This window comes from Terrapene carolina, unplaced genomic scaffold (genome assembly GCF_002925995.2).
Source record: "Terrapene carolina triunguis isolate 2854851 unplaced genomic scaffold, T_m_triunguis-2.0 Scaffold131, whole genome shotgun sequence".
NCBI lineage: Eukaryota > Metazoa > Chordata > Testudines > Emydidae > Terrapene > Terrapene triunguis.
Window position 1 is genome coordinate 4430245 of NW_020664482.1, and position 13809 is coordinate 4444053.

General features: G+C 41.5%; 1 protein-coding gene across 1 annotated transcript in view; it reads left to right on the plus strand.

Moving 5' to 3' along the window:
* The first annotated feature begins 234 nt into the window (after positions 1-234).
* SLC9A6 (solute carrier family 9 member A6) overlaps positions 235-13809 on the plus strand; it is a 29812-nt gene continuing 16237 nt past the window's right edge. Inside the window, exons 1-5 of the mRNA XM_024213292.2 lie at positions 235-486; positions 987-1064; positions 2170-2246; positions 4091-4203; positions 7143-7248. Coding sequence (XP_024069060.1) covers positions 235-486; positions 987-1064; positions 2170-2246; positions 4091-4203; positions 7143-7248 — 626 coding nt within the window. The remainder of the gene's footprint in view (positions 487-986; positions 1065-2169; positions 2247-4090; positions 4204-7142; positions 7249-13809) is intronic.

Here is a 13809-nt window from a genome sequence, read left to right on the forward strand (position 1 = left end):
CATCTCAGGTGTGTTTCCTGGATGTAGTAGCTGCATCCTAGGAAATGCTAATTCTGTCCACTCTCGAGAAGCAGTGTGCTACCAATATGGGCATTCTGCAGGTCAGTATGCTAGGAAGAAGTTCTGATGAAATTTCTTTTTTAAAACAGGTTTGGGGTTTTACAGCTCTGAGAAGCTGGCGAGGAGCTAGTACAAATTCAGAGTTTATCTACCACATCTCTTGGTGGAATTTAGATGGTTAATATTTACAGATGTTGCCTAGCTAACGTTGTGTCTTTATTTCCAGGTGTTCTGATGGGCGTCATCCTTCGATATGGAATTCACGTTCCCAGCGATGTTAATAATGTGACCTTAAGTTGCCAAGTGCAAACCAGTCCAGCTACTTTGTTAGTAAATGTTAGTGGGAAATATTATGAGTATACCCTGAAGGGGGAAATCAGCCCTCATGAACTTAATAACGTTCAAGATAACGAAATGCTGAGAAAGGTGAGCTGCTTAGCGTCTGGAAACTTTGCACGGCATAGCTCTTGGCAAATGTCCAAGACAGGATTTGTTAAATCGGGGGGAGGGATAGCTCAGTGGTTTGAGCATTGGCCTGCTAAACCCAGGGTTGTGAGTTCAATTCTTGAGGGGGCCACTTAGGGATCTGGGGCAAAATTGGTCCTGCTAGTGAAGGCAGGGGGCTGGGCTCGATGACCTTTCAAGGTCCCGTCCAGCTCTATGAGATAGGAGTTTCGTTCTCAGCTGCAGCAGGGGCAGGATTGGGCCCAAACTGTAAACCAGAACAATAAATATATTCTTACTACAGTAGCTAATTATATTGTAAAAGGTACAAATTAAAGGATTGCACATCATATTAGTCTTGTAGCTTTCATGCCCAACTGTCTTGTCTGATTGTATATAAAATATGCAGCATATTCTGATTACTGTGATTTATTTTGTCTCTTGAAATCTTAACTTCAACAGATTTTATTCTTTTTAAACAGGTGACTTTTGATCCTGAAGTGTTTTTCAATATCTTACTCCCTCCAATTATATTTTATGCAGGATACAGCTTAAAAAGGGTATGTCTCATTGCATTTCATTTTATTTGAAGGTCGTAGGTGTTTAAAATGCTTGTAGCTCTGGAAGTACGGTAATACAGAACAAAGGTCAGCAGGCCTCATGTGTAGTGCACAGTCCTACGTTCCCTCTTAGTTATTTCTAGAGTGGTCATCGCCAGAGTGACTAAGCACAAAGGTTCTCATGCTGTCCTATACTGTGGTGTATGTATACAAAAAAAGGAGAAAAGCTTAAAAAATATAATTGTGACTTTTATAATCTTTGTCTGAAATCTCCAGTTTTTGTTCAAATTTGCACTCAGATGTGAGGCTGCTTGTCTGCCTGATCCCTTGTAAAATTTCTGTCTGTATCCCTCTCCAAAATACACAAGCATAAAGGATCAGGTATGGGAGTTCCCGTAAAAAAGCAACGAAGACTGGGGCAATGGAAACTATAGCCATGTCAGAGACTTGGGTCCAGTACGTGTTAGAATATTGTGTATGGGTCAGAGCTGTCTCTTGGGATCCAGACGTTATTGAGGCAATTGTTACCAAGGCTTACAAAAAGCAGAGATAGGGGAACTCGGCTTTTTGGCCTGGGTCACTGAGGAGAACATAAGCTTCCTCAGGAGTTCCCCAGGAGGCAGCTGTTACAAACCATCTACAAGCACTTTAATCAAATTAGGTCACGTGAAGCTTTTTTTGCAGGTTTGAAATGAGCGACAGGTTCCTTGTCCTAACCAAATCTATGAAGTGCTAATATGTAAGGAAGGAAACATGAGCCTGTTTGGCTCATGTAAAAGGAAACAATCCTTCCAGGCTTGGAAATCCCCCAGTCCTCAGCAGCAGCAATCTGCTAAACAAGCGGCTAAAAGCAAACAATTTGTTCCTTATTATTATTTATTAGTAGTAGTATTGTGGTAGCACCTAGGGGCCAGATCATGGATCAAGGCCCCACTTTGCTAGGTGCTGTACAAACACACTTTGATTGCCACAAAGAATTTACAATCGAAGTATAAGACGAGATGCTGACAACACTTCCTTAATGTGTATGGTCTGAGGAGCGTACCAACAGTTTGAATACAAAGCATCCGTACAGCTGTAATGCAGTGTGTTTCTTCTCTTCTAGAGGCATTTCTTCAGAAACTTGGGGTCAATCCTAGCGTATGCCTTTCTTGGAACGGCTATCTCCTGTTTTGTGATAGGGTGAGTATTTGAAGTCCATCCACAGGTTTTGGCAATATGGAGGGCTTGTACTCTGGTTGCTAGCTTGTGCCAACACATCTGTGGTGCTGTTACCTATGCTGGCTAGATTAAAGGTAGTATGGAGATGCCTACCCATTCTGTAATCATATGTTCACTTGCAGTGTAGACATATCCTTAATGGGGAGTAAGATGGAGTGATATGATTTGAGCACGGGATTTAGAGCTAGGACTCCTGGGTTCTAATCCCAGCTCTGACAAAATACTCAACCTCCCTGTCTCAGTTTCTTTAAAGGAGGAATTAATACTATTTGCCTACCTTTCAGAGGTGTTGAAGATCAATTAGGGTCTCACAAATATCATACTGTATTTCTTGGTTTCTAGTTACTACTGCAATAAATAGAATATTGATATAAAAATATTAAATTGGGTTTAAAAGGTTTCCAGAGATTTTCACAGGTCTTTAAATACCAGGTATTACGTACGAGACTGGATCAGTGAAAGAATTGGTAGATATAAGTAACTAGTGAGGCACTGGTATGAAATATAGAGCGTCACACAAACTGCATAGTGGTTTAAAAAAAACAACCCCTAAACACCTGAACTGTAATAGTGTCTAAACTGAAAACTTGGCCTAAGAGTAGCGGTTTCTACAAAGGTCATTTTAGTGTTAGCAGTAAAAAAATCTCCCAGAGGGATTAAGGGCTTTAGGAGTTGCTTCAGGAGCAGTACGGAACGCTGCTGTGCTGTGATCCATTCTTTTGGTCTGTGGTAGGGCACAGTGCTACTAGACTGGAGAAATGCAGCAGAAACCTAGAAGATGATGTAAACTTTAAAAAAAACGAAATTACCTATTTTAATTTTCTTTGCCTAAAAGATATGGAAGTACCTCGGGGTAGAAGGAGTTACTCTAAGTAACACAAGATAAGGCTATTGAAGTAATCTGTAGATTTTTCCCTTCTTTCTTCTTTCCAGGAAGCCAACTATTTCATACCTTCCCTTTCCCCCACACATGCTGTGTTTGATCTAACCTGTGATTAGTGATGTGATGCCCTTTAGCTACTAGGATACAATATGTGCATACGTAGCAGTAGCTGAAGCAAATTTGTGTTTGAAAATGTCCCTTACTATTGCAAGAGAGCAGGAGAATTACTGTGACGTGTTAAATTGGCAAATTAATGGGGCTTGGGTTTGCTCCTGGATATTGTTGGTTATGCCATGCTGTGATTCTATTTAGTATTATTCATCCATACAGACAAAGGGAACTAATTCTTATTCTAAGTAGTAAAAATGTGAGAATTACATAGGATGTTCTCAAGAGGAGATTGTGGAAGATCAAAGCAACCTCAGCCTCCATATAGACTTGTCTTAAAAAAATTGAGAGAAAAAGAGGCATGTTCCAAAGTCAGTGAAAGGTCATTACATTGACCAGTCATATAAAACATTGTGGAAATTAAACCACTTGTGAGATGGGGGAGGTACGATGGTCTCTGTTACACATTCCACAAGCTGCTGACATATTTATCCTGTCAAACTGCATGTATTAAGTAGCTTTATGCATGGAGTAGTTCAGATGTTAAATCCATTTGCTGCTAACCACATATACAAAACTGTGTATTGATTAAATAGGAGTTGAGGGCTCTTAGTGCTTTGCAGACTTGCCCCCGTCTTTGATCACAGCCCAACCCGTCAAACTCTGCAGTTCTTGTTTAATATAAATATTAAATAAAATATTGTGTATTGAGGTAACTTTACGGGTTAAACTTGCAAATTCAAGCGAATTGCATTATTAAAACAATATTCACATGCTTTTCAAATATCCAGCCATGTCTCTGCTTATTCAACAGGTCGATCATGTACGGCTGCGTAGCACTGATGAAAGTAACTGGGCAACTTGGAGGAGATTTTTACTTTACAGACTGTCTGTTGTTTGGTGCCATAGTATCAGCTACTGACCCAGGTATATTGTGATCCTTGTTTCCTCTCTCATGTTACCAAAGTATTGTTCTGTTTTGGGTTGGGGGAAGAGAGATGTGTGGCTTATGGCGTCTTTCCCTGAGTTTTGAAGTTTAAGCAAATTATGACTCATTTTTAGGGGTAAAATTGATCTCCATCAAGAAAAATAATACTTGAATTATATATAAAAGCTGCCCCCTCCAAAGCCTTGTCCTCACATTAACGTCATTGGGAGGTAGGGTGACCAGACGTCCCGATTTTATAGGGACAGTCCCGATTTTTTGGACTTTTTCTTATATAGGCTCCTATTACCCCCCACCCCCGTCCCGATTTTTCACATTTGCTGTCTGGTCACCCTATTGGGAGGCTTTCTGTCGATTTTACTGGGGTTTAGTTCAGGCCCACAGTGAGTGTGGCAGATGTAAGCCTCTAGCACCCTGTGCAAGCAATCAGCACTGCTCAAAGTGTGTGAATTCAGGGTGTTTTCGGGTATGTAATAGACAATCTCTAGCCTCAACGTTTTGCATGGATAGATTTTTTTGGTCTTAATCTAAAATATGAACTGACTCTATCTAACCATAACAAGAACAATGGTGATTATTTTTAAAAATAAAATTTATTCCAGTCTGCTGAGCTCTTTGTAAATCTAAAGAGCTATACAAACGCTAAATGTTGTTATATTTGAATGCAACAAGGTTTTTTTGCTTGTTAACTGTCTTCATCACATTTGTACTCATCAGTATAATCTAATCTAAGAACACAGAGCAAAAATTTGCCCTTTTTTTTCTGGATGAGTAGAACTTGAATTTCTTCCATTGGTGCCTTATTTCGCAGCAAATTTGAGTAAATCCTTCAGGGGTCTGAGACACTGCAGCCTAGCTCTGCCTCCTAAGTTATAGCCGCTCTTATGGTGTGTCTACATAGCATCTGGGTATGTCTACTCTGTGAAGTTGTCAACAAAACGTTTGTCTTTCACAGGTACTTAAAAAGTCGTGTGTCGTGTCCCCCCCCCCCCCCGAAAGACAAAAGTTTTGCCGACGAAAGTAACAGTGTGAACGCGGCTTTGTCCTGCCGACAAAGCTAACGCCGCTCGCGGGGCTGGAAGTATTGCCGACAAAGTACCAACAAAGAGTGTCGACACAGCCTTGTCGCTAAAAGCTGCGTGGTGTAGACAAGCCCCCAGTGCGGGTAGACAGACATGCATTGGCTCTGCTCTAGTGCTCTACACTAAAAATTGCTATGTGGCCACTGCGGCACAGGTGGGCTTGCTCGGGCCAGCCACCTGAGTATGTGCCCGGGGAGCAGGCGGAATTGCATTCAGGTGTGTAGCCTGTGCCACTGTGGCCATGCTGCTCTTTTTAGCAAGCCGGCTGGAGCTTGTGTCTACATGTGCTGCGAAGCACCCTCCGAGATGCCACGTAGACATACCCACTTAGACCTGTTTAAAAGCTGATATTGACATCCTGTGTTGTACAGACTGGGCAGATTTTGTGTATGTGCAATGCCTGTGTCTTTTTCTCAATCTGGACAATAAAATGAATGCCTATGGTTATTCTTGCCAGATGGAGTTTGACTCCTACCTCCTCATCTCACCCATCAATTACTTTCTGTTTAAAAAAAATAAAATAAAAAAACCACCGCGGCATCCTAAAATAATGGTCCAGAACATAACCTCTTAGCATAGAGTCACTATCTTGTTTTGGATCATTACTGTACGGTATCATAGTATTGTTCAATTTACTGTAAAAGTTGTGCCTGTACACTTAATACAGTCAAGTGACACTGACAGTTACCCCTTAATAGAACACTTTAAAATATGAACTCAAATCCTTTCCCAGCTTCTCCCAGTGTGTTTTGTGTTGTCCATTTGTTGAGACTGTTAATTCTTCTGGGCAGGGATTGTCTATTCTGTGTCTTCTGCAGCGCCAAGCACACCGTTAGTGCTTAACAAATGATTCTCTTTATGGCCCCCGTTCAGGAAAGCAGTTAAGTACATGCGTATGTCTCACTGACTTCAGTGGGACTTAAATACATGCTTAAAATGAAGTATCTGCATTAGTGGCTTTCTGCAATGGGCATGTTTTCTTGAACCGACCTGTTTTTGGTCATTGGGTCCTATGCTGCTTCAGCCTGAATAAAGTATTACGTGGATTTTAATCTCCTGTCAATCAATGAATGCCTTTGTTTGTGTGTAAATGGGTTAAAGCTCCTTAAATATGCATATCTGAGTTTCTTGCCTTTCATATGGTAATTGTTTTAAAAGGGTTTTTAGGGCAGTCACATTGCATTAGTCCAAGCCTATGTGAGAAATACCTCCGTGTGACTTTGCATGACACAAGAGCAAGGATTGCAGTGTATTACATCTTGCTTATTCTAGACATTCTTACGGTTCCCATGAAACTGATCGTAAAACTTGGTTTATTTTCATTACCAACTCGGAGTCAAACAGTTGCAGAAACAATAGATCAAATTCCAATCTCCATTACACTGCTGTAAAACCAGAGTAACTGGAGGCAGAATTTGGCCCATTGTTTTGTTGTTTCCAGATAACCCCAAAATTCTAACATGTACTGGCACTTTCCTTGATGTTGGTTCATATTGATATTAACCAGCACTTCTAGGATCTTATGATAAAATCAAGACTACTCCGAGATTAAGATAGAATTAAAAAAGGCCTCCAATGGGGGATAACTCTGTGTTATACGGGGGAGAAACAGGTCTTCGTTCTGTATGTAAAAAACAACATAAACTGTAAAAAACACAAAGTTGAGTGGGCACAGGGAAGAGTAGCAAAGACTGCATGAACCATTGCTACACTGAGAAGCAGACTAGTAAAATATGAAGGAAGGTAGAATTCTAGAAAGGCCAAGTTTGCTTTATATATATCTACATAAAAAAAGTAATGGCATCTTTTAAATGTCTCTCTCTTTTTCTGTTTGTCAGTGACTGTTCTTGCCATATTCCATGAGCTTCAGGTTGATGTTGAGCTGTATGCCCTTCTCTTTGGTGAAAGCGTCCTCAACGATGCCGTTGCCATAGTCCTGTCTTCGTAAGTGTGTTCTGTTTTTTTAATTGTTGTGTATGTCACATGTGAGACACTAAAAATCACCTGGTCTTGCATCAGAGAAAATAGAAATATCAATATTTATAATAATCACAATTCATTACTAATCCACCTAATACAATCCTCTGTATTAATCACTCTCGAATTAGCCTGTCCATGAAAGACTGCTGCTGGGAATTGAAAGCAACACTGAGGCCGTAATTACAGCTATTACAGTGCATGTTTTATTATTTATTTATTTTTGCCTATTGAATGAGTCAATAGGAAATCTTAACACCCACCTGTAATGTGAAAAAGGAACAACACGTCTGCTCTTTTGCTGTGGCATCCTGCTAATGCTACTCACGGGTGAGATCACTCTCAAATAATTCTCCACCCACACACACTTGCTTTTCCTCTAGTGGAAATTCTTGGGAAAGCAGCTGCTTCCTTTCACCTTCCACATGCCATTGCATTGAGAAGAAGACAGTTGTTGCAACTGTAGTTAATATCTGGACTGAGAGCACCAGTGCCAGAAATTCAGTGTCTCCTTAAATCAAGTGGATGCTTTCAAACTTTTCTGCATCTGTAACATATTTTTCCTGCATATTCATTGTATTTGTTATCATGAAAGTTTTGTTTTGAAATATATAGTATTTGTGATCATGGCAGATTCATTTATGGTTAAGATGAATGCAGAAAATAATGTAGATCTTCTGAAACATTTGAGAATCCAGACTGGTAATTGTCCACATTTTAATTACAATGTGTGGACCAGTCCTGCACCTCGTATCTGAGCAGTACTTACTAAATTGAATAGCCTATTGATGTCTCTTCGACTATTTGTATTAATCTCTTTTTGTTTTTATATTGGGTCCATCACCAGAGTATGTAAGTGTTGCCTGATTCAGCCATATTTAAGACGTGTCCCAGCATAAAACTGAACATTAAGGGTGTGTGTTGCAAGGTTCTAGGTGAGAGTGGGTGAATATGTTGCACATCACAATGATGAAATTCAGGGCTGGTCTACACACCCACTTGCCTGTGTGAACCTAAATAAATAAATCAATTGTAATTCATCCCTTTTGTTGCAAGTTCTGTATGTGGAGGCTCATATTTCAGATTATGAGCATCCTCTTCTGATTAAATTAAATCGAAATAAAACACTCTTATTCAGAAATCAGAGCATTCACTTGTACAACTTGTACCAGAATAAAAATGGTGTGAGCTACAATCCATTGAGTTATTTTGGTGCAAGTTTGTGTGTAGCCCTCCCCTCGAAATGGGGAGGAGTGACAAAGGTAGAAGTGTTTTAGGTTACCTAATACACATCCCTTTAGCAATGATGTCTAACAGACAGAAACACACTTTTTAAATATACTCTAGGTTTGTAAGTATAGAGTGCATTACTGTAACTAGTTGATTACATTGAAGACCTAAATATATAATCTACAAGGATTTCTCTTTATGTGGATTTGATGCATACCAATTGCTCAGAGCATACTGACCAGGCTTACCTACCTTTAGTAAGTTAGCTACAGAAATCTCTTCCTTGACACAGAAAAAAGAACTCATTTTTAAGTGTAACAGGAGAGTCAACTCAGTCTTGCTTGCAGTTGGAGATAATTACTGTGCTAGGAGTCCAAAGCTCTGATTTGTTGTCTCCCATTTACTGGGGTAGTTTTTGAATATTTAACAAAAAAAGGCGAGACTGCTTAGGTAAAATTCTGGAATTGCATGTAGGCTTAGATCCTGCCTGCCCCAGCATCTCCAGGACAGCTTTCCTCCTCTTAGGGTTTGTCTGTACTACAAGCGCTACAGTGGCACACCTACAGCGCTGCAGTTGTGCTGCTGTAGCATACTGTGGATGCTTCCTACAGCGATGGAAGGGGTTTTCCCATTGCTGTACTTAATCCAGCTCTCTGAGAGGCAGTGGCTATACGTTGATGGAAGAATTCTTTAGTTGACTTAGCAGCTTCTACACTGCGGGGTTGGTTGGCTTAACTTTGTCACTCAGGAGGGTGAATTTTCCAGACCCATGAGTGATGTAGCTAAGTAAACCTAAATTTTAAGTGTAGTAAAACCATTTCCAATCTCCCCTCAGGGTTGAAAGGAGGGGAATGAGTTGGATAGTTAGCTGTGTTGTGGTGCATTTGCATTACCTACTTCTATTTCAGTCACGAAAGGTGCTTTGTAAATGCAAATTCTATTCTGCTCTCACTTTCCTACTATAAAAAGGGGGAAACTGCATGCATAGTTGTTGGGTTTTTTTTAAACATTTAAGTTTTTTGCTGCTGTTGCTTAGGAAAGAACTAAGAAAAGATTAACATTAGAATAGGGTGCTGCAGCATGCATTTAAAAAGCCTTAAATTGGATAGTTTACCGTTAAAATTCAATCTAGTAATAATGTGAATCTGTTGAAATGGTGGGTCAGGAGAAAACCACAAACTGCAGTTTAACTAAAGTTTTAATGTGGACAGAAGCTATGTGGGGCATTGAAATCACCAAAGCCTCTGTTGTTATACTTGTTGCTAAAGCTTGAAGTTGTTTATCACTGTAGTATCTGAGCACCTTCCATAGAAAATCAATAGAGAAGTCCCTATTGAGCGTCATGGAGTCTCTGGCACTTCTCCCTTTACGGGGCAGGTTTTGGAGTCTGGTGGGCTTTGGTGGGGTGGGGTCGGGAAGGCTTTAGGAATAAAAGTTGTGATTGAATTGTTGCTTATGGTGGAAAGGCTTTCTCAAAGAGAGAGGCTTTGCAGGGTTTCCTAAAGATGGTCAGGGTCTGGTTTTGCTTGATCTCCTCTGGAAGACTGTTCCATAGGCAGATCACTTGAGCTTTGTGATCTGCATTGTCCCCAAGGAGCATGGCTATCACAGGTTCATGAATCAAAACTTGGTCTTTGATGTAACTGGGGCTTGATCCATGAATTACTTTGAAAATTAGGACCAAGGACATAAACTGGCATCAGGAGCTGACCGGGAGCCAGTGAGGGACTTGAGCACAGGCCTGGTGGGCTCACGGCAGCGTGAGCCATGGAGAAGGGAGCAGCTGCAGTCCGTACCACCTGGATCCTGTGCATCGTCTTCACTTTCAGCTTCCAGTACCATGAGCTGTAGTGATCCAGCCCGCAGAGGACACATGCGAGGGTCACTATGGCCAGGTCCTCATCTGGGAGGAAGGGGTGACGTTTCCTAGCAAGCTGCAGGTGAAACTGAGGCCACCTGACCATCCAAGCTTAGCGGAGAGTCACGCAGGGCCTTGAGCCTTCACACCACTTTGATGAATGGGGCTGTGTGCCTTCAGTGGAAGGTGGTGACAATGTCTTGGCCGCCTCTTCAAAGCTTTTCTTCTTTTCAACCCACATCACTTCGATCTCACCAGGGTTCAGCGTGAGCCGGTTGGTCTTCGTCCAAGAGCCAATTTCCTGTAGGCCTCCTGGCATTTTAGTAGTGGGGGTGGCTGTATCATTTGAGAATGAGAGAGAGAGTTGAGTGCCACCAGCATACTGTTGGTAGCTAAACCCATGGCATCCCAGTGGTCTCATGGAGATGTTGAAGACAGGATGGATCCCGGCAGGTGAGGGCCTTTAGAGAGGAGGAGCAGTTACCATCATCACTCTCTGAGCGCTGGAAAAGAGGAACTCCTGCTGCTGCATCATGTAGAGTGTTAGCAGTCCCTTATTGTCCACTGTGTCACAGGCTGCAGAGAAGGCCGTCAATGTGAGTCTGGAAATCTTACCTGTGTCCACAACTGTGAGGAAATCATCTTTTAATGCCACTAGAGCTGTGTCCTGGTGCAAACCCTTATTGTGAGGGGTTCAGGAGGTTGGCTGATGTCACACATTGTTGGAGTTTATTGGTTTCTACTTTCTCAGTGATTATGCCCAGGAATGAGGGGTTGCAGATGTGACGGTAGTTAGGGAGATCTTCAGGGTCACGCGTTGGCTACTTGAGGATTGGTGAACTATTGAATTTTTCAAGGAGTTTGGTGTGCTTCTCAGAAGGAGGCATTGACTGTTCCCATTCACTTTTACCAGCCAGGAGGAGCATGGATCTTTCACAGTTGTGGCTCTAATATTTTTCAGGGCTTCTTGAGCTTTGGCATGGGTGATGGGACCCAGGGGTTCATTCTGGAGTCTGTCTTGGCTTGCAACATACAGAGTATCCTCTGGGGATTAGCTGTGCCAGGGTAGGATCAGAGGTTGCATTGAGCCATGTTCCAGTGATATAAGCAAAGCCAGGTGTTTCATCCAAAAGGAGATCAGGGATGGTGCTGGTTTTCTTGATGACTGACCTTGCATTTGGCAGCAGGAGCTTCAGGTTATTTTTTTCCTCCTCCATTGAACGATATTATTGATCAAGAATTTGGCTTTAGGTGCCTAGGATGTATCCTAGTGGGTGGTGGTCTAAGCAGTTGTTTCCTCAACCCAGTGACAGTGAGGGCTTGGGAAGAAGTGGGGTAATGAGGTTCGAGGCGCTTTCAGGGGCTGGTCTTCCATGTTGCCACATCCCTAGAGTCTGGCCGTGTTATGCTGTAGTCCAGAAGATTTGCATTATGGTCCTTAAACAGGCACCACAGACAAAGGATGGTGGTGTACTCTGGGTTGTGGTGGGAAGGGGGGCATTTCCTCCCTTCTCATTTTACCCTCTTCTTTGTCATCACCACTTCCCATTTCTGGACAGGCTGCTGTTGTGGGGAGGATATGGAGCTGAGAGGGTTTGGTGCCAGTAGGGAACTGGGTAGCCAACAAGGTGGAATAAGCCCTTTCAATTCTCTAGATGCTGTGGGAGGGAGAGAGTGAGACGCAGAATCAGACAACAAAATAAAAAAATCTAGTAAAGTTGTGAAGATGTTTGTAAAGGCTCCCAGCTCAGCTTGTGGCCATGGCAGAGCCCCCATTCTGCTAGAGTAGATCTAACTCTGTATCAAACCTAATCTTGACCGATAATGAGGAGTTGATCACAGAACTGAAATTAGTGGTTGTTTAGGTGCAAGTGGTCATGACTTGATTACGTTTGTTGTGTGTAAATAGAATAACATCCAAACCAGTAATATATGGTGCTATAAAGGGTCAAATCCACAAAGCTGAAAACAATTTGAGCCAAATCAGCTTGGAGAAAGAATTTAAGCAGAAAAATGTGAATGATAATTGGGAACTATTGAAGAATATTTTACTAGAGGCCACAAGTGAGACAGAAAGCTATGCTGGTTAAAAAATCAGCCTGGCTTAGAGGGGAAGTGAAAGCTGCTATAAATATATATAAAACAATTGGAAAAAAAGGGGAAGTTGATTTAATGAATACAAATTAGAAACTAGGAATTGTAGAAAATTAATAAGGGAAGCAAGAGGACACAAGGTGAAATGTATGGCCAGCAGAATTAAGGACAATAAGGAGTTTAAGTATATTAGGAGGGAAAAGAATCCTATTAATAATATTGGTTCATTACTAGATGGCAATGGTAAAATTGTCAGTAGTAATGCAGGAGAAAAAAAATTCTATATTTGGTAAAAAGCCAGGTGATATATTCCTATCATATGATATTGATGAAATACTTTCCATTCCAACAGTAACTCAGGAGCCGCAGCCACTGAAGTTAGACATTTTAAAATCATCCAGTCTGCATACCTTGCATCCAAGTGTTTTGAAAGAGCCGACGAGGAAGCTCTCAGACCATTAATACTCATTTTCAATCAGTCTTGGAGCACTGGGGAAGTTCCAAAGGACTAGAAGACAGCTAATGTTGTGCCAATATTTAAAAAGGGTAAACAGGCTGACCTGGGTAATTACAGGCCTTTCAGCCTGACATCAATCCCAGGCAAAATAATGGAATGGCTGCTATGGGACTTGATTAATAAAGAATTAAAGGGGAGGGTAATAGTGAATGCCAGTCAACATAGGTTTATGGGTTTTATCTTTTTTTGATGAGAGTGTAAGTTTGGTTGCTAAAGGTAATAGTGTTGACGTAATATACATAGACTTCTGCATGGCATTTGACTTGGGACTGCATAACATTTTGATTCAGGAACTAGAACACATCAACACATCACCCATTAATGGATTAAAAGCTGGCTAACTGATGGGGCTCAAAGTGTAATTGTAAAGGGAAAATCATACCGAGCAGTTGTGTCTGTAGTGGGGTCCCGCAGGGATCAGTTCTTGGCCATGCTCCATTTAGCATTCCAATGACCTGGAAGAAGACATAAAATCACTACTGGTAAAGTTTGAGGTAACACAAAGGTCGGGAGGTGGTAAATAATGAAGAGGGCAGGTCACTGACACAAAGCGATCTGGGCGCAAGCAAACAATACATGTTTCAATATAGCCAAATGTAAGGTCATATATCTAGGGACAAAGAATGCAGGCCATGCTTACAGAATGAGAGACACTATCCTGGGAAGCAGTGGCTCGGAAAAAGATTTGGGTGTCATGGGGGATAATCAGCTGAACATGAGCACCCAGTGTGATGCTGTGACTAAAGGGGCGGAACATTGAGTAGGAGGAGAGAAGTTATATTATCTCTTTGTTTGGCACTGGTGCGATCACTGCTGGAATACTGGGTCC